This window comes from Seriola lalandi, unplaced genomic scaffold, assembly GCF_002814215.2.
Source record: "Seriola lalandi dorsalis isolate HSWRI2012SDOR001 ecotype SW California unplaced genomic scaffold, Sedor1 jcf7180002050593, whole genome shotgun sequence".
In the NCBI taxonomy this organism is placed as follows: domain Eukaryota; kingdom Metazoa; phylum Chordata; class Actinopteri; order Carangiformes; family Carangidae; genus Seriola; species Seriola lalandi.
In genome coordinates this window covers 10,551-32,079 of record NW_019521146.1, presented here as the reverse complement: position 1 = coordinate 32,079, position 21,529 = coordinate 10,551, and the positions used below count along the sequence as shown (strand labels likewise).

Sequence of the window (21,529 nt, the reverse complement as noted above, 5' to 3'; positions counted from 1 at the left end):
TTCTACGATCCTCACCAAGAGACAAGAATAATCCCCCCAGGCTGTTGATGCACGATCGAGATTCGTCACCACTCCTCGACCTAAACTTGAAATGAGAACTGCCTCTTGTCTCAGTGTGCGTCTTTGTTTGGGTCAAAGGACGGAGATACGTTGTGAAAAATGGGTCAAATTTCCTCTTCCTGGGGAGAGGGGCGTCTGGACTACTTTGCTAAACCTGCTGCCACCTCGACCCGACTCCGGATAAGCAGCAGAAAATGGATGTAGGGATGGATGGATGGATGGATGGGTCAAATTTCCAATTCACTGTACACTAAAGCTGACAAACGTTGGTTCATATCCGTCGGTAGAATATAATCCAAATCCAATCCAGGAGGATGTTGAGATATTTCACTGTACACCTAAAAAAAACTTGACCTGGCGCTTGATGAAATGTCACCAGAGTCATTTGCATTCACCATCTTAACAGCTGTGAATGTCTGTACAAACTTTCATAGCGATTCGTGACCAAAGTCTCAGATATAAAAACACTGATTACTGAAGAGGCACGAACTGGAGCTTACATTTACCGAACGACTCACTGACCGTTGGCTCTCTCGTCATAAAACGCAGCACCAGAGACAACGTCAGTACAACATGCTTCCCCCCCCCGGGACGAACCGCTGCAGAAGAACTGAGCTCCGCTGGTGCACACATGGTGGTTCTGTTCGCGCTGGTTTCCCCTGCTCTGCCTGCTGCTCCCGTGCATGGCTGATGGAGATCAACATAGAGTACGATAAAGCATGTTAGTGCTCTGCCATGAATCTGTACAGAATATATACACCACTGGGTTCCTACATGGCACTGGGCAGGTCGATGTGAAGGTTTACTCTCACATAAAGACAATACAATCAACATGGTTACGCTCAAGTACAGGTTAGTAATACAAATGTAGTGTCAGCACTATGGAGGGAGGAGGACCACTTCAATAATCATAATGAGAATAATAAGGATAATAATAGACTTTTTAGCTTCCTAATGCTGTTTCCCAATAGAAGTTTAAAAAAACGATCAACACTATTGGGATAAAGTAAGTCATCATCAGTACATTCAGTCATATCGTCATCATAATACACTACGATAAATGTGCATCTTATAAAGTTGAACACCACAGCCGCGGTCGGGCGGAGTGCGCCGCGCTCTGGGATGTTTCGTTTCACACGCGCCGCCTGCTTCTGTCAAAACTCTGCAAAACTGAAAGCTTCAAAAGTCTGTGGTTCTGGATTTGTACAGGTAGTTACTCCTTCAAAAAAGGTCCCGGTCCTGGTTCCCATTCACGTGTCCGTCCCTCTGCCGGCCCATCTGCTCCTGGATGATGTGTTATAAAACAGGTGGCTGTCATTAGTAAGAAATGAAAGAGGTTTTTTTGTTTTTTGTTCTCTGCCTCTCAGCGAGGCGAAGCTTATTCAACACCATGGAATTGATGTCTGATAAATCTGCCGTTCCTCATGTGAGACGTGGTCACATGGTCCTACTTCTTCCCTTCGCCCTCTGTGGAGACAAGAGGAAAAGACATTCAGACTGAACACTGAGCAAATTCTTGAGACATTCTACACACAACAGAAAGCAAGAGGGGCACGGCTGCGGCTCAGGAGGCAGAGCGGGTCGTCCAATCATTGGTTTAGGTTCAGCTCCTCCGGTCCATGTGTCAACGTAAACCACCACTGAACCACAAATCGCTCCTGATGGTCAGACCGGTACCTCTGCTGGTCGCTCGCAGCCATCAGCGTGTGAATGTGTGAACAAGACGAATTGTAAAGTGCTTGGGATAAAAGCACAATATAAATGCAGCCATTTCCCATTTACCAGCCATTCACCAAGTTGAAAGAACAGGTGCTTACAGCTCTAGGCAGCACAAATTGTTGAAAATGTTTCAGACGAAGCAAAAGCTTTCAAGTTAATCTGCATCCAACTGCAACGGTAAAATAAAATAAATGTTGTTGTGGATTCTCTGAACGTTAACGACCACAACTATTCAAATCAACTCATCTTCTCTAACGTCTTTCTGAAAGGCAATTACTGAAAAACTAAACGTGGTCAGGAGAGAGGCCGACGGTCCTCCAGCAGAGATCGAGCCCAACGCTCTGTCCACACGTTTCAGTCGGAGGGCAGCACTGACGCAAAATATATGAGATGTGTAACTAAAGGACTAAACGCGACATTCACCCCGTTTACACACACCAACTTTTTACGTGCGTGTCAACAAACTCCCGAAATTACTGAAGCCAAAGTGAAATTATAACATAACACATTATCATTATCTCATGAAATTATCCAAACGAGTGTCATCGCTCGCAGCCGTGAGAATAAGTGACAACAAATAAAATACAAGCTCATAAAGAAAGAATGTCTGGACAAGATACGGATTACCATTATAACCACCATTTGTTATTTCAAGACAATGAGATAATTCATGTTGTGATGCATCCAAACAGTGTGAGAAGATAAGGAGATAATGAATTAGTGATCTTCAGATATCAGGCCTGAAAAGTTGCTCTGGCTTCTTTACAGAACTCCTGGTTTTCTTCTTTCATTTCTCTGCTTTAATTTCACTCCCGTTAATCTCCTCTATTTCACAGCAATTACCATTTATAGATAACTTCAGTCTCCGCACCAGTAAGGTAATCATCACATTATGCTGTTTAACTGCCTGGCAGGTATTCTCTGCATTATTTCACACTATCAAAAAAGGCAGTGATATATAGCCCGCAAAAATATATGGAAAACACCGCGCGGTGGGTAATGATCTCCTGGATTATAATTTAAGCAACAAGGCAGGAGCGTCACAGAGTCAAATCAGCAGCGAGCTGTGATTCCCAGGAGAGGAGGTTTAGATATTAGATTTATTGACCCAGCAGACGGTGTGAAGATGAGACAATTCTCCAGCTCGTTTTGCTCTCAGCTTGCGTTTCATAAAAGAACATTTTAGCCAATTCATTTCATAAGATGAAAAGTAAGTGGATAGTCTTTTGAGTTTCGATCAACATCAGAGATGAAGAAGATCTTCAACACAGAAACTGACAAATAATGATCAGAGACGCTGGAAAAGACCCCACAATGAGGCCACTATAGTTTTGTTTGTTTGTGTGTGTGTGTGTGTGTGTGTGTGTGTGTGTGTGTGTGATGGTTTTAATACAAGAAAACACAGGCTATTGTTCAGTGTCTTATCTCAGTTAAGTCAACACTTAACTTAATTTAATGAGCATTTATGCTCAATTTAATCATTGACAGGGGCATGGCGGACGGGTAATGTGGATTAAATTAAGTAATGCAAAATAGTGCAATCATTTACCAGGTTAACCTACTGAATCATAAATGTGATTTAAAATGAAATCCACTTCTTTAAATTAGTGAATAATAGCATCATCATTTCATAATACTGCCAGCTGAGTCTGAGTAGTCTTGTTACTTTAAATATAGGAAATCTGTCTTCTACACCACAAAAAATAAAAAATAAAATAGTGTGAAAAGTCACTCCAAATGGTTCCCTATCAAAATAAAATTGGGAAATGTTGCTGAAATGCTTTGTTTTAGAATGAGTGTGTATTGGGGCATGTTCAAGCTAAAACAGGGTGTTCAGTTGCTGCTAAAAACTTAAAGGGGCTATTTGTGAGTTTTGCTATTGCTACATAGCTAACGTTAGCATTAACAGCTGTTTACTCACTAGTCTAAAAAAAACTTTGCAAGTTCAGTATCAGACTTAATTCCTTTACTCTTTTGCTCCTATTTCTTTCACTTATTTTCCTCTACTGAAGTTAGCATGCTAATAAGCTAGGCCTGGCCCAGGCAGCCAATCTTGTCACTTTCCAATACCGAGTCAGTGAAGTGTCCAGTCTGCTATGAAGAAGTAGCCGCTCAGAGGGCGTAGTATAACTTCTTCTATTGTAAACACAACCATGGCTCAATCTCTTGCCAAGTCTGGTAAGTAAACAGCTGTTAATGCTAACGCTAACGCTATGTAGCAATAGCAAAACCACAAACTAAAAATTGCTCCTTAAAGTTCTTCAAATTCAAAAACATGTATTTCTCTTCAAAATATTGGAAGTAAAGCTCGTCACGAGCCACAGTCTGGTGGTAACGAGTTAAACGTACCAGTAGAGGAGTGTCCTGACACCTGCTGACTGGAGACCAGCGACCTGGAGCTCAACCCTTCAACACACAGAGGAGAAAATACGCGGTTAGAAAATCTGACAGAAGACAAGACAAGTCCAGTTTCCATCACATCCTGAACACAACATTTATATCAGCAGATAAACTGTAAATCAAAGTTCTTCTTGAGATTCTCTGTCCACAAGATGTCAGTCAGGAAAAGCAGACAACAAGCTCCACTGTGCGTCAGATGGTTTGTGCTTTGTGATAATTTATTTGTGAACATGTACAACTTTATTACCAGATGTTTCAGTGTTGAGCTCAAATGTTACATAAGTTCTGTTGCATTCCTCAGTGTAATGTTTAATCTGGAGCTCGGTTGTATTATAGCACACATTGGATAAAGGGTGGGAGGAACAGGGGGTGAAATGAGCAGCATGCACGTTAATCCTGACACACCAAGATGAATGAATCTCTACTGCCGCGACACAGGACATCAACATTTTATCATACTTATCATAACGATTGTGCTCACATTCATTCAACGACTGTATGTCACATAATTCTTAGTGACAGACGTTCTTTTTAAAACTAAAAATTGTTGAGTAGAGATAATGTTGGCTAGTTGTCAACACGTCTAATAACAACCTGTTTGTTCCGTGCAACCAGAACATTTTGTCTGGGACGAACGGCGTCTGTAAAAACCACTGAATGTTGAATTTATTTCAGGATATTTAACCTCGGTCTCAAGCTTCATTCAACCTTGACAAACTCTACACTGTTTGAAAGCTCTAACTCTCCTGATTCTGTCTGTGCAAAGTGTTTTAAATCACTGCAGCAGCTGTTGACACAGAACTGGTTCTCAAGTGTTTTTAGGTTTTATATTCACTCAAAAATACATTTCTGCCATGTTTGTGTCAACTTTTTATTATGGGTATATTCGTGTATAATGGTGGTGTGCGGTGTGCGGTGACAGGTCAGTGTAGTTGTACCTTGGTAGATGTCATACTGTCCTGACATCAGGTTGTAGCTCATACCCAGGTGTGTGTGATGGTGTGTGTGGAGGTGTCGGGCGAACGACACGTGGTTCCTCTCTCTCTCCGTCTCTCGCTCTGCCTCGGGGGAACCCTTCTCACCAGGCTGTAGAAACACACACACACACACACACACACACACACACACACACACACAAACACACACATTTGGATTTACGCTGCGTCTATTTTCCCGCCTCTTGAGAGTCACATTAGGACATTAACATGACTGGGAGTGATGACACTGAAAGGAGCAGAATGAAGTGTTAAAGGTCAGTAAATCTGTGTATGTAACAGTCAAAACTAAGCAGCAACTAAACTTTCTCTCTCTACAAATACAAAGACGAAGCTGTGGAGGTTGAGATGAGGTTGTCCTCCTCTCACCTCAGCTCTACTCAGGCTTCAACTTTATTACCAGAATTTGATTTGTCTGGCTCTAGTCACTGAATAATTGCAAATCTGAGAGTGTTTCCATGTAGACTGGGACTCCGGGTGGTGCAGTCGGATATGAAACTTAAGCTAATGCCTCTTAGTGGAAGTACGGCACATCCACATCATGTCCAGATGTGGGTGGAGAGGCGATAAGTCACTAAACAACTGAATCACCTGAAGGATTTGAAGAGAATAATCAAACGACTGTTTCCAGGGTCAAGAATGAAAGTTCCCCTCTAAACTTTACGGATCATAAAAAGGCAAGTTTCCAAGTTTCTGTTGATAAATTTCCAAAGTCAGCTGCAGTATTTCCCTGCAGGCAGCCATTGGATTCACTGCACTATGAAAAGCAATCACACTTATAAGTGAGTGAGTAGTTTGAAGGCGTCTCAGTTTTAATAATGCTATGACTGCTTTTGGTTTTGCAGTTACAGAAGTGTTGCAGGGAAATGCAGAGGCCAGTGGAGAATCATTGATTATTTATGACAAGAAAGTCTCATGTGAATTTAACATGATGGTTATCGGTTATTAAAACCACAAATATATCTTCTTATGGATCAATACTACAGGAATAGTGTAAAATATGGACCTTTAAAAGTGTAGTTATTCATTTGTACGTTTTTGTGATGTAACAGCCATGACTTTCACCCTGGTGTAATATGATGTATGGTCTTCACTCAATAAAATAATTACAATATAAATGTACCTGTCGCTGTGTGTTAAATGTTTAGGAAGCATTAGCATCACTTTTTACAAGTCAGGATTTTAACTTGTGATTCCTGTTGCGTTGTGTTTAACCTTCTTTACTGTGATCGTCTCCTGCTGCGTTTTTTTTGTCTGTGTTCAGCAGGAAACATCAGATCTGTTTCTTGTGAAGGGGAAAAGAAAAACATTTAGAGGTGTGACGCTGTGAGCTGCAGTGTGGATGTGGCAGTAAAGTGAGCGGTGTCTCACAGCAGGAGATTTTCCGTGGTACTGATGGCTCTGCTGCTGCAGCAGCTCCATGGCTGAGGACGAGGACGAGTCGCCGCTCTGCTTGCCGCTCACTGCTCCTCCTCTGCCGGGTGGAGTCACCTCCGACTCCTCCCTGCCCGCTGTCTTACCGTACAGAGGATAGTGGAAACCTGGTGGACACACACACAGATACTTGACTTTCTCTGGCCTTCTACAACAAAGGAGTCTTTATTTACCAAACAGTCAAAGACACAGTCCCTGACTTCGTCTCAGTGTTCAGTAGCACTCGGGGGCTTCAGTCTATAACGTAGTGATCCCACCACAACATGGCCTCTAGTTTACACATCTACATTTGTTTCTTGTTTTGTTGCCTCCATCTTTCACACATTAAAGGTGTTTCTGTGATGCAGAAAGCCAAACGTTTCTTCTTTAACGTGACATCTGAATTTGTGTCATAAAAGGTCCTTAATTTTTCAGTAATGGTGCAAATTCAGCAGCAGCTTACTTAACGAGCTTTATGGAGTTCATCTCACATTTGGTAAGTGACACATAAATTCACACATTATATCATATTAAAGACTTTTAAGGCGGTTTGTGAATGAATTAAAGGAGCTAAAACACTTAGCTTTGATGATGGTGCCGGTGCAATAACTATTTATAAAGTGATTCCTACCCTTTTAAAATCACTTAAACCATGTGCAAACCCTATTAAAAATACCTTAACTTATTACAGACTCTTCCCTTGTTATTCATGGGGAAAATCAACATATTTAAAGTCTTCCTTCCCAGAAATACTTTACAAACACAAACCTCTTCCGTAAAACACTCACTGCAATTTTCTAATTCAGCTTTTTATGTTGTCTCCCACTTGTTGATTATAATTACAGTATGTTGTCAGCGAAGCCTCACTGTGTTAACAAACCCACTTTGAGCAGTGTATTAGTTACAAGCAAGCAGCTGCTAAACGAGGCTGTAGGCACTAAGCTAGCTGACAGTTCGGCTAACTTAGCCGAGTCTCGTCGAACTCCGATAATCTCGGTGTGTTTTGGAGACCATTTACTGTGTCTCATTAACCTCCACTTAGAAACACGCAACACAACGCAAACTCCTTTTCTGTAGTGGAACAGATTTACACATTAGTGAACCAGTTTTCCAGTGACACTCTTTATCATCAGCAGTCTGATTTCTGGGTGATTTATGATGGAATTGTCTTTGTGTTGTTTATCTTTGCTTCAGAACATTGAATATATGCTTTACTAAGTTATCTGTGTTCTCCTGGTGAAAGTCACTGCAAAGGAAAAGTAACGCATTCTTGAATACACCGATATTTATTAGGATATGATCTTGATTGGAGTGTTAACATGTTAGCAACCAGCCGCCTCCTTCCACATCTACTTCCATTATCATCCTGTTGGAGTGTTTGTGTCCAGCTGCTCAGTATTAACTCTCCTTTTCACTCTGGTTCGGTCTCCACCAACTCTCTGCTGCTAAACGACTCTAGACATGATGAACAGTAAACATGTTTCGTAGGGAACGAAATCTCTGGCTGGATTATGTTCCGAGGTAACTTCCCTTTTCAATGATGTTGAATGTAAAACAAACACTGCTGAAAAGTGACATTTCGATGCCTTCATGGCTCATACATCCACCGACAGCTCAGCTGCTTTCATCTCTCACTCGTCAACTGTTGGCTCAACTATTGTCACACGTATAAACTGATGATTCAGCTGCCTACAAGGTGTAAACTTTAAACTGACACTTCAACTGGAGCACCAATATAATATTTCACATACACAGGAATAGTATTTCAAGAGCGTAAGCAAGCACATTTAAATGATTTCTTTCTGAAGATGTATCCTCTAGTTGCCTGTGTATTCGTCACTTTGAGCTATTTTATGTGTTAATATAAAACGTCCTTGTTAGTTAAGCATTAAAAGAACAGTTTGACATTTTGGGAAATATATAAATTTGCTTTCTTGCTGAGAGTTAAATGAGACGTTTGCATCTGTTCAGTGGTAACAGATCCCGCCACCAGCACCTCTAAACCTCACTGATATATTACATTATTATTCCTAGTTTGTTTCATTTGTATTAAAAAAGGCAGGTGAGCTGTTTCCCCGTTTCCAGGCTTTGTGCTAAGACTCTTACCTGGGTAATTGTGGACCAGGGTTGGGGACACCCCTCTGTAGGAGCCCCCACCGCTCTCACACATTGCCAGGTAGGGCGGGTAGGAGGAGTGCTGGTACTGGATGTAGGGCTGCTGGGGGGTCATGGGAGGAGACACAGCTGCCCGGGCGCTCTGGGACTCCTCAGACAGCACTCCTATTGGCTCCTGGCCTTGATCATCCAGCCCCTCCAGCCGGTCCGGATCCTCTGCGTCGATGACAGGCGGGAGATCGTGGGATCCGTGGAGCCTGGCTTTTTTAGCGTCCCCGCCCACACCTGCTCCTCTCTCTCCTCCTCCACCTCCTCCTCCTCCTGAGGTCATCTTGGCCCCGGCAGGCTCCACGGTAGCTCCCCATTCTTTCCCCCTGTCTGCTTCACCCTCCTCGGCCTCCTCTCCATGTTGACTCTGTAGCTCTGAGTATTTGCTGTGAGCGAGGCGGTGAGCCCAGGCGGGGCCGTCTGAGGGCTAGATCGATGGGGACAAGAGTTGGTGCTAGTTGCAGTGTTTCCCCTATAATTCTTTGTTAACAGTGGTGGGTGGGAGTCATTTTGAAGTTGGTTCAACTTCGGTCCTTGTCTCTGTCCCAGTTTTTGTTTATATGGCCAGTTGCAGAGCTAATGCTAAATACCTTTTTCATAATAAGTCTAAAGCGTTTTGTCTCTTTAGTGGGTTTTTTTGGAGGGAAAACAAGGCTGATTTAAGACTTTCATTTCTACATATTCTTATTCAGGAGTGAAGGGGGGAATTTCTTGCTGCGGCGGCCCACCGCTGCTGAATGACTATAGGGGAAACACTGTGTACTTGAGTGAACAGAGCCATAGACAGACCATCTATCACTGGCTCTGGGTGTGATGTTGATGAAGGATGACGACGTTTCAACAGCAGGCGGCCATTCAGAGGTGGGATGTGAAGGAGTGTGGCGTCCCTCCCAATGACCACGCATCAAGACACGTCTCACACATGATCAACTGCGGAATTTAGGCCAAACTGAAGAAAAACACGACCTACCCTCCCCCGACACGGCGTTCATTCAATTCATACAACCTTTTTTTTTTTTACATGATGCAGTATGGCTAGAGTTAGCTGTTAAATGCATTGTGAGATGACACGGTTAAAAATCTGTACAAGTTTTCTGAAAAAGCAGCTCATATCAAAACCAACAGTTACGTATTAGAAAGGTTTCCTTTGTTCCTTTGTGTGTTTATGTTTTACATTTACAGCTAAAGTTGGAATTACACATTTCCTCCATTTAATTCTCACTCTAAACATTAAAAACATTTTTCATCCATCAAATAAAACTACACTTTTTTTGATTTCAACCAGAATGACTGAAGTAGTTTGCCAAGGTAGAGCTGCAGCACCACAGAAGCCACACGGTCTTTGTTATTAGCACCTATTGGTTTAGCTGTATACAATGTGTGATTAATCTCTTTGTGACACTCAACAACAGTCATTAAAGCACACCAACAACACCATCGGCGGCGGCGGCAGGTTATAGACAGAGGGAGAAACTTACACTGGAAAAGGAAACATTTGAGTCCAGATCTGTCTGACTGTTTGGGTTGTGGAGTGATGAAGAAGAGGAAGAGGAGGGTGACTTGATGTCATCACAGTCTTTCATCGAGACCTGGTGCTGGTCCACCATGCCACCGTGCACAGCCTTTAAGCCCAGACTCTGTCCCCTTTCTCCTCTCTCACTCATCTCCACGTAGGACAGGACGGGTTTGGGACAGCAACCTTTAGCGCCGTCTGGACCTTTACCTAGCATGGGTCCCCCGACTGAACCCCCAACCATATGTTTAACGTCCTCACTGTCTCTCAACCCCTGCCCCCTCTCGCCCCTCTGCTTGGCACTGGGCGTCTGGTCACAGCATTTGGAGGCCAGTAACAGTTTCTGGTCCATGTAAAGTCCTCTGGAGTACTGGCCATAGTACAGGGACTGGGCCAAGGCGGTCTGGGTCTGACTCATGGCCAACTGGAGCTGAGACTGAGGCGGCCCGTCGCCTTTCTTAGAGTCTGTGAACTCGTGGGAGGAGCTTTTGTCATCCTCTTTCACTTCTTCCTTTCTGTCTTTCCCTTTGCCGTCATGGGAAGAGCTTTTGTGGAAAGCGACGCTGCTGCTGTTCTGCCTGTCCGAGTGCATGTACCCCTGCAGGTAGTAGGGCTCGTAGCTGTGGTAGTACGGGGATTGGGAGTCTTTAGATGATGGGGCAGATGCTGTGGGTGGGGTTTTACCAGAGTTACCATGGTTACTGTTAGAGCTCACCTCGGAAGAGGCCGAGGAGGCAGACTTGGATCTGAGTCCATCCGAGCGACATTCGGAAGATCCCCCATCGTCCCCGGCATCTGAGATGTCAGAGTAGGCGGGGCTGTTGTTCTTGCTGCTGCTGTCTGCTGTTGCCAGGCAACTACCACTTGCATCTAGCCGTGAGGAACCTCCAATGGAAGGACTGGGGGCGTTGTCAGTGAAGGTGTAGACCTTGTCGGCCTCTGCACGGATACTCGCCATCCTGCTCTCCTGGCTTTCAGTGAGTCCGTTCATCACATCCTGCTTACTGAGGTGCTCCTTCAGAAGGCTTCCAGAAATCTCCTTGACACCCATTTTGGATCCACCGCCACCATCTTCCATTTTGATTCCACCACTGTCTCCATTGGGCGTTCTGATTGGCGCATCTTTATGTTTGTCCTTAAGCCTCCGTTTCTCTTTCTTCCTGGTCTCTTTGCTGCAGGTGACCAGCGTGGCTTTGACGAGGCTCGGCTCCACAACGATGCTCAGCTTTGGTTTGATGGGTTTCAGGGGAAGGTTTTTACTCGTGAGGCCCACGGCTGCCATGGGAGACGGCTGCTGTGAGGTGGCAGTATCTGCTGTGCCAGAGGGATACGTTGCGTTGGGTATGGCGATCAGCTTGGGAGGAGCAGGGGCTGGAGCGATTGGCCGGTTGGTCCGTGACTTGGACAGCTTCTCTACCTTCCCATTGGCCTTCTTGCCCTTATCACATGCACCTCCCTTCTTGTCGATCAAACCTTCAGCTTCCAGCTTGGGCATCTCGACCGTGGAGTTCCTGTCTGGGACCATGCAGTTCTCGAGAACCACGGTCATGTTGGAGATGATGGGCAGATTGCTGAGGTCATCGATCAGCCCATCTTTTAGCAGTGAGGTTCTTCTGGTTTTGGAGTTGGCTGTGGGGCTGTGGTCGGTACTGAGGAGTAGCCGTCTGTTCTTAGGGGACCCTACTGTGGTAACCTTGTACAGAGGAGCAGGTTTCTTTGAGGAACTGTTGGCATTAGTGCTGTTGTTTGTCTCTGAGAGGTCATATGTCATGTTGCTGATGGTGTCCTCACAGTCTGATAGTCGTTCCTCACTCTCCCCATCCTTCATGGGCTCCAGCTCAGGCTTCCTCTGCTCTTCAGCCTCCAGGTGCGCATGTGTCTGGTGGTAGCGCAGTCCGTTGATGTGCTTATAGCGTTTAGTGCAGTTGGGGTGAGGGCAGTCAATGAGAATGGGTGGGGGAGGTGGTGAGGAAGCACAACCTCCTCCTGGATCCATGAATGAAGGGTCAGATTTGCCCTGCGGCGTGGACGGGGCGCTGCGGGATTTGGCGCGAATCCGCTTCCCGTTTCCATTTTTAATTTCGTCAGCAGCGACAAGGCTGAGGTCCAGGTCAGCCGGCGGTTTGTTCTTTCGCTTCCCAGACGAGAGGGTGGAGGCGCTGTTGGAGGATTTCACCTCCTCCACAGTGAAGAAAGAAGGAGGAGTTCGGCAGTTGCTGTTGATGAGGTTCAGGCTGCCTCTCCGTCCCTTGCTGTGGATAGGTGCAGTGGTTCCAGCCACACCACCTCCACGGCTCCTGTGCTGCGACAGACCCCTGACTTTGGCAGCGGGGGCCGGCTCAATGCAAGGCCGATCAGCCATGGCCATTCGCATCCGTTTCCCTCGGCCACGCCCACCTGGCAACTCAGGGTCACTGGAGGGAGACTCACAAAACCTGGACAGAGGCAGAGAAAAAGAATGGATTTAGAAGTGAACTCCTCTTAATATTCACTTACTGACAGACTGGAATGGACATGAGATCCATCTGATTGTGTCAGGTCGTCTTACTACATCCCGTTGTACCACTTTGCATCGTATCACACACCCTACCTCAACGCGCTGTATCGCTTTGCATCGTATCGCTTTGCGTCGCATCACTTTGCGTCGCATCACTTTGCGTCCGATCACTTTGTCTCGTATCTATCACCATGCGTCATATAATTACGCATCGTATCACTTTGTGTCGTATCGTATCACAATGCGTCGTGTCTCATCGCATCATATCCGTTCACGTCATATCATTTTGCGTCGTTTCTCATCATTTCATGTCGTATCACTTTGCATGGGATCACTTTGCTCCATATCTTATCACTTTGTGTCGTATTGCATGCTGTCATATCACCTTGTATCAGATTGTGTCATATCCTTTTGCATTGCATCACTTTAAATCAAATTCTATCATATAACATTATAATGCATTGCATCACTTTAAATCAAATTCTATCATATAACATTATAATGCATTGCATCACATCATTTCACAGTGTATTGTTTCACATAGTATTATACTGTGGTGTAATGTGTCACGTCATGTTGCATCAAGTTCCTGAAAGCTTCTTAAATCCTGTTGGGTAAACTGAGCAACACATCAGACCATCAAACTGAAAACAAAGCTGTTTTTCTTGTTGATGCCGATGTTCTTGAAAGGTTTTAACGAAGAACAACTTGTTCCTATCATCACCCAAACTGAACTCTTGTACCATCAATACCTCATACCATCAGACAAAAACCTTGGAAGATAACAGATTATCATTCAAGGCTTATGTGGACCACTTTACCCAGACGTCAAGGATAAAAATTGATTTTTTTCTGTACAAAGCCTGCTTCTCTTTTGATAACATAAAAAAACTGTACATTCCACAGTTATCTCTGTGTTTGATATGGAGACATTCTGTATTCACATGCCGTCCCTTCTGCTTTGAAGTCTTTTGACGTTGTTTACCACAGTGCCTTGCATCTTAACACTGGAGATGCTTTTCCACACTCGCACATTGTTATTTATATCAAAAGCCTGAGTCTGCTGAGATGAGGAAAACAAAATGCTTTATATTTATCCACAGTGTACAGCTCTATTTTCCAAGCCGGACCCTGAACCTTGCATCTGTGCTGGCCTTTTACTGCATTAATTACGACACTACATCACAGGACTGGTTGGTGTTAAAGACTCACTGAATAAATTCTGACCTTGGAAAGGCTGTTTTGGGTATTAATCACCTTATTAATGGAACAGACTGCAGAGCACGTTGAGACTAGACTTTCTTGTCCCCCTCTGTGATTTTAAAACGATGATATCTCACATTTCTTGTGATGTTTGTAATTGCTTTTTTTTTTCTTCTTTCTTTTTTTTTTTACATCACCGTGTCCCTGAATGTCACTGAAGCTGTGGGAACGTGCTGGTGAGACTTTATGTATTTTCTTTGGCATTTCAAGGATATTTCTTGCTCTCATGCCATTATTCCAAAAGCAGTTTTGATCGATTGAGTGATGTAACTAGATGCTTTCTTACAACCCAACTTTTTTTTTGTTGTTGTTAATAACCTTGTTTTCCATTTGTGTTTGCAATTTTAATTCAATCGTTGCATCTTTTATCTTTTGGTTACAGCCTGATAATGAGTCATCAAAGAGGAAGCGTTTTATTCCATTGAAGTATAGAATAAAAACGCATTCACTCGCCACCGACAGACATCCGCAGTGACAAGAGTCCAAACGAAAAAAGCAATTTAGTGCCTGCTTTCTGAGATTAAGCTGTAATTGCCATGACAACAACCATTTACATACAGGAGCAATAATTGAGAGGTTTCAGCCCTGTGAGGAGGGACTGTCACATTTTCCACTCAGCAATTACAAAAACCACTCTCCATTTGTAAAACAGTTGTGCTGGAGAGTGGAGAGCGTTTTTGTTAAAGCTCATCATGGAACAACAGCTGACAGCCCCAGAGACAATTTAGCTTTTTTTTTTTTTTTTTTATCATTTTAAAGCACTTAAAAAAAAAAAAAAAAAAGGTGCTCTTTTCAGTTAATCAAAAAAAACAATCACCTGCAAATACAAGCCAATAAGAATAACAATAAAATGGTTAAACATGAGAGATCAAAGAGGGGAATAAACCGAGCAGAAGTGAGTCGGGATAATTATGAGGCCTGTCCATAAAAATGTGTTTACAATTACAATAAGGATTGATTTCAAATTTAATTTTAGTCGTGACATCACCAGTCTGAGCGCTGACGCCAGCTGTTTCTGTACATGCAGACATTTACAATGGAAACACACACAGCACCAGCTCACCACGCAGCTTCGTTGTTTGCGACCACAAAATAAAACAGTGTCCTCATTTTTTTTTTTTTTTTTTTTTACCCCGTGGCGAAGTGACAAGCTGTCACAATACAAACCTGAGCAAAATGATGTGCTGTGCTTAAAACTGAATTCAAGGTTATCGGCAGCCGCCTGGGCATGGGGACAAATCCACGAACAAACCTCGTGGTGAAGGAAGAGGCAGCGCTCGATATATTCATTTTTCTTTTTACCATTACTGGGATCTTTGCAGAACCTGAAGGAAATACTCTTCCAATAATCTGTGTTTGCAGTTAAACACTGAGGCTTGTTACTAACACGGTTCACAGTTTATGAACCGAAACAAACATTTTGTGCCCTGAGCTTTATTTTGGCTTGTTTTGGAGAGTGTTTGGTGCAAACTGTACATTTAGATATGAACAAACAATGTGGGGTTTTACAAGCTTTTTTTGATGCCATAACCCATTTTTACTGCTGCAAACACAAGCTGACTGTAGCTGCTGCCGAGGAGCAAAATGCAAAATCTGGTCTTGTGTTTCAGGAGCGTGTGGAGTCCAAAGTAACATCACCTAAATTTCAGAATAACGACATTTTCTCTAGGAAAAGTCAAAGAAATGAACCATCAACTGTAGACAAACAGATCAAATAACAGTTTTATAAAGTAGATTTATTATTAAGTTGCTCATTAAGCAGTGGTGGAGAAGCAGAGCTTTGCAAGATACCAATTACTTCACACTGGAAGAAGTCGAACTACAGCAGAGCTACCCGAGGGAGAAATCTGGTTTGGATATTAACTAGAGCTACTAAAGAAAAAGCAGTTCAAACTACTTTTTAAAAAAAATTAAGAAATTGAAAATGTACGTGTGATATGAAATTATAAGAAAATACAAAAGAAGAGTTTATTGCAAAAAGAGCCTCCTTGTTGACTGGTCATAAATAAACCAAACAACTAAACCATTCATGGGAAAGAGCTTTGATTTTATAAACAATAAGTATGGCCGCTGTGATTTTTCCTCAGGCTGAGATTCGAGAGCTGAATCCATGATGACGCTGAAGCTGTGTGTTCACTACGCGACGCCCGCCATTGGCTTTCGCACGTGCATTACACAAAGGTCAGGATGAAAGAAAAGGGCAGCGGGGCTGATGAAAGACGGATCAGTTACACTGGAGAAGGAATGGTGAAATAGAAATAAAAGAAAATGTTTTGTAGCTTCAGTATTTAACGACACAAAAAACATGCAAGCTACTGCAAAATATAGTTAAACAGTTTTTTTCATTTCTCCATGATCGTTTTACACAGTCTCAATATAACTGCAAGGGAATCAGTTCTGCTTTGTTTGATAACCAGTTCACAGTCTGACTCCTCCTCTGGTTTTCTTTTATAACAATAACATTAATTATTTACAGTTGAACATTGAAAGCTTTCACCTCAAAATATAACCGGGAGTTGAGGAGGGAAAAGAAAGAATAAGAGCGAGATGTTGGATGCAATAAAATAATACTAGTTACATTACAGCCTCGCCCTGAAGTCTGACCTTATAGCTTTAATGTTCTCAGTGCACCTGGTCCAGATCAAGTCATTCTTTTCTTTTTGGGCCTTGAGGGAAAATTACAGCCTTTCCATAATAAAGATTTTGTTTTTGTGTTCCTATCCATTCATCAGCAGCGGGCGCCTCTGGTTTTAGCCATTTCCCCATGACAGCCTTTTCACTTGCTGCTAGAAGTATTTGTAAACTACCAGTTTAATCACACGTAGGTCACTACCTCCCAACACCGGCATGAAGGCAGCAGTGACTGTTGAACGAGCCGGTTCTGATCGGTGTTGCTTGCATGAAAAGAAAAGGTGGCGTTACCTCGGAGGAGCCCAGTCGTGTTTGGTGCAGTCTAACAGAGTTCCCACGTAGGTCCTCTTCCTCCACGTCACGTTCACCACCAGCACACCTGTCAGTCAACACAGGGACACAGAGCAGCTTTTCATCTTTTTCAGACTTTCTGAGCAGCACTTCCTTTTGTTGTAAGTATCAGCCTTTGTAGCTCTGCAATAATTCTCCCCTCTTTGTTCTGGCTTGTATCTAATGAGGAAACTAATGAAACACAGACAAAAGACAAATGTGCAGGTAGGATAAGGAACAAAGGGAGCCGGCTGCAGCTCAGACCAGCAGACGGACGGAGGTCACGGTTTTAAGAGGCTCCAATTGTTTTCAGGTTCAAACTGTTTGTTACAGCCTGTGTAAAATTGCTCAGACTGATACTGGTGAGGAGGAAAAATACAGCCTTCCATTCCCGTCAGGTTTTTCAGTTGGAAGGAAAGTTTAGTCTTCAAGGTTTAGAGATTGAAAACCCCTCAGCCATCTGAAATAAATGACTCTCTCTTCCTCTTTTGCTTTCAGCCCCTCTCTCTCGCACACTCTCAGACTGACATTTGAAAACCATTAACCTGCGTTTTTGTGATGCGCCAGCGGCAACGCCAAGCAAATCAAATTCTGGACGCATTACGGCTTTAAAACAAGGTTTGACTGCAACACACAACTTCTTGCTCTTCAATTAAGCCTGATGCCCGTCACCTTCACAAAACACTCTCAGACAAATGAGAGCTGGGAAACGGAGCCAAGTGTGTCACTCATTTTAACAAGAGGTGGATGTGATTTGTTTTTCATCATACGGCCCTAAAATCTCCAGTTAATGAGCTGTATGGTTCTGATTAGTCAGCAATATTCTCTTTAAACACTCCCCTCATTAGCTTTGAACTGATAAAAATACATTTCCCACATTGTGTGAGAAGCTCACATTTATATTCTGTATCATTATATTCACCAAAGCCGCAACCAATGAAACATTTAAAACCCAAGATGAGATTTTTTACAACATCATATCAAATGGAGTTATTCTGCATTAACTGAGCATCAGTTCCTACACATTTACCCTAAATTAATCTTCATGCGTCTCAGCCTTGTTTTCTATTGGTGCACTGTAATGAATCTACACACTCTTGAGCCCGATGTGGAAAGATATGAGAGCGTGAAGCAAACTGGAGCCTGTAAACCGGAGGATTCTTCCTTGAGTGAGACATTTATAATCAGGTTATGAGTGTATACATGTAAACACGAGATCCTGATCTAAAAACCTGGATCAGTGTGTTTTTGCCGGAGTGCTCCGAGTCCAAAGAAACTGGGAGACTGTGGCATGTAAACATCTCATCCAGGTTTCTGCCAGCTCGTGGTGCTAAATGAATTCACTCATGACCGTATTCACAATAAACACGTCATCAGAAACATGTCAACATGTCAAATATGGTTAGCATTAGCGTGCATGTGTTTATACTCAGTGTGCTCTACAGTAAGTGTTTTACTGTACTTCAGACTCACGTCTTTGGACTGTTTGGTGTTGAGACAAATAAATAAAGCTCCTTCAGGCCTTTATTTGACAGGGAAACACATGCAGTACAGGGTGCTCCTGGCTGGACCTGCTGCTCAAGGTCCAGGGCTGAAAAATGAAGCATCACCACAGAAGAACCAACTACTGCAGTTCCTCTAATGGCCACTAGAGTCTGGCTCCATCACTGAGTCAATCCCCATAGACTCCCATGTTAAAATGTCCAACTTTACAGCAGCGCTGCGTCCATCTTTATTTACAGTCTATGTAAGCGCCATAAGCATTCGGCTCGTCCTGTTTGTTGGGGCGGATTATTTCACAACCGACTTTAAAAGGATCTTAACTTTGCCGAAGTCGCCCAACAGACTGACTCTTCACAACAGTGCAGCTACAGATGCACAGACACAGCGGTCCTGTAGGTGAGGAAACACATCAGGGATTATCTTTGCTCTTTGTTCTGCAGGATGGTTGAGTCACATGACTCAGCTGTCAGTAAGAATCTACTGAGGTTCTCTCCATGTGCAGAGCTCAGTACACAGGAGAACAGACGCATCTTCCTTTAATGAAGGATAAAGTAAATAAAATGTATAAAAATGCATCAACACATTGTGATAGATTTCAGTGAGTGTGCTGTAACTATTGTCCCGGAGCAGGATCAGCAGCATCTCGTCCCCTGAAGCCTCGCTGGGCCTGAAACGTGACAGTGCGTCTATTTTTAGTCGGCATGACTCTGTCTCTCGGGAAGACGCCAAAACACTCGATAGCTCATCAGTTTTCGTCTCACTGTCACGAGTGTGGCTGTTGATGCCGGCGTTATGTTCTTCAGAACTTGCTTGACATTCAAAAAATCCTTCAAAGTGTTTCCAAAAACTTCTCGAAATAAAACGCCCCTGCTGAGTTTTCTGTGTGCGATCGCCGATTTCTGCTTCACAGCTGCTGTGTGTAAACAACTTTTAAAAGAAAGAGAGCAGTGATCAGAAAATCCTTGAACCACATGTCCCAGAGTTTGAGCATCTGAATCTCAGTGACTTTAGGGTTTGTTTGTTATGACTCAGTGAGAAAGAAAATGTTCCCTCTCTTCGTTCTTGCCTCATCATCCTACTCCGTCTGCCCTCTCCGCATCCTCACCCACTGCACATAATATCAAAATAAACTGAATGACAAAAATGAAACCACGTTCATTCCTACTTTAAGCTGATGTTATTGCCACTCTGTTGTCTAGTCCGTTGATTTTTGCCTTGAGGACAGTGGTGACATTAACACGCCCGTCTCTCTGCATCATCTGTTCAACACTCTGGTGTCTGTTTAAAGGTCCATATTTCATACTTTCCCTGTGTTTTATTTGAAGTGTTGGTGGTTTTAAGCACCGAAAACCATCTCAGTGTAGTTTTACATCTCCTCTCTCAGGCTTCTCTCTGGAGCTCTAGTTACAACAATGATCCAATAATAAATATAACAGACTCCAGGTAAAAACACTCAGAGAAACCAAATCCTGCAAGGTTTGGATGGTGGGTCCAGGTGGGCGGGGCTTGGTGACTGCTTTGTTGTGACATCACAAAGTTCCAGAAGTCCTGACGGCTGGTTTTAAGGCTCAGTTTCTGAATACAGGCTGTGTGCATTTCTCTGTGGACTGAGGCTTTGATACTTTCACAGTATTAATATAGAAGCTAGAGCTGATCTATAATCACACTACACATGGACACACACCTTTACACTGGATGGAGCTTTAAGCCCCAGAGTCCAGCTCTCCCTCTGCGCTGCCATTGTTGCCGTTGCTTCTTTGCTCCGCACATCTCTCATATTTTTGTGTCTTAGCGGGACACAACTCTGTCTCCTTGAAATTACAATCATATAGCACGAAATAGTTTTCTCAATAACCGTATGTTGTGATTATGTTCGGAGGCAAGGTTTTTTGAGAGTGAATGAACCCCACAGGAGGAGGGCGGGCTGTGAGAGATCAGGACTGTGACGATAGAGACCAGGTTCAGATCCAGAGTCCAGTCTGAGGTTTAGGCAACAGCAGCTCTTTGGTTCAGGTCAGTGAAAGATGAATTTGGTTCAATGTAAATAAACCTGTTTGGTCTGTAGTCACTGTGAACTCTTTCTGTGTTGAACCAGACCAGGATCTTCCCCCCTGTCAGAGTGTGAACAGAGCCATAAACAGTTAATGATGCTGGGGTCACTGCAGGTGGAGATTGTTCTGCAGCATCAGATATTTTGGTGACACGCTGTCTGTGAACGAGGGCTGTCGCAATAACTGCAGAACTGAAGCCAGTGAACTAAGGTAACTCCTCCGTGTGCACATATACAGGAAACAGCTGAAAACAATGAGTGAATTAAATCTTTTATAGGGACGAAGTCAGGGGAACCACAGACCGATCTGCCAATCATCAAGCAGCAGCAACTTCCTGCTTCCTGCTTCCTCTCCTGGAACTGTTTAGAGCCAAAAACCAGTCTGACGTTAAACCTCCTCTAAACCTGTGAATTCTCATTTTCACATTTTGGTTTTTAACGTTTTAAACTAATGAGGTGTGACATGTTAACCAGTGAACTTTATAAGTGTTGGTGGGTGGATTTTACCACGTGGACAGAACCATGTGAGCTGCCCCCCCCGTTTCCAGTCTTTATGCTAAGCTAACAGGCTGCTGGTTGTAACCTCATATTAACTGAAAACCACAAACTGTTCCTCTAAGAGCAGAAAACATTAATCGGGTTATGACAGTAATTATTTACAGTTTCTGTGACTCTCTTCATCTCTGGCATCCAGACAGACAGTCAGACAGACAGACAGTCAGACAGACAGTCAGAAAGATGATCAGACAGACACACAGACAGATGACCAGACAGACAGTCAGACAGATGATCAGACAGACAGACAGACAGTCAGACAGACACACAGACAGATGATCAGACAGACAGTCAGACAGATGATCAGACAGACAGACAGGCTGTCTTGAAGTCAGACAGTCTGTGCAGCTCAGTTAAGAGTCGAGCCAATCACTGCCTGATTAGCGCTCATCAGACTCTGGTCTCCTGCAGGGAGAGGAGGGGGAGGGGGGGGGGGG

The 21,529-nt window shown here is 43.5% G+C and overlaps 1 protein-coding gene across 1 annotated transcript; it reads right to left on the bottom strand.

The window, feature by feature from the left end:
• Positions 1–296: 296 nt before the first annotated feature.
• Positions 297–17,033, bottom strand: znf608 (zinc finger protein 608; the record flags this gene model as incomplete). Its single annotated transcript, XM_023399141.1, has 7 exons — positions 297–1,527; positions 4,129–4,185; positions 5,118–5,265; positions 6,546–6,715; positions 8,694–9,177; positions 10,229–12,698; positions 16,946–17,033. Coding segments are annotated over 7 exons (3,437 nt in total), but the record flags the coding sequence as incomplete, so codon positions are not given.
• Between the last annotated feature and the right edge of the window lie 4,496 nt (positions 17,034–21,529).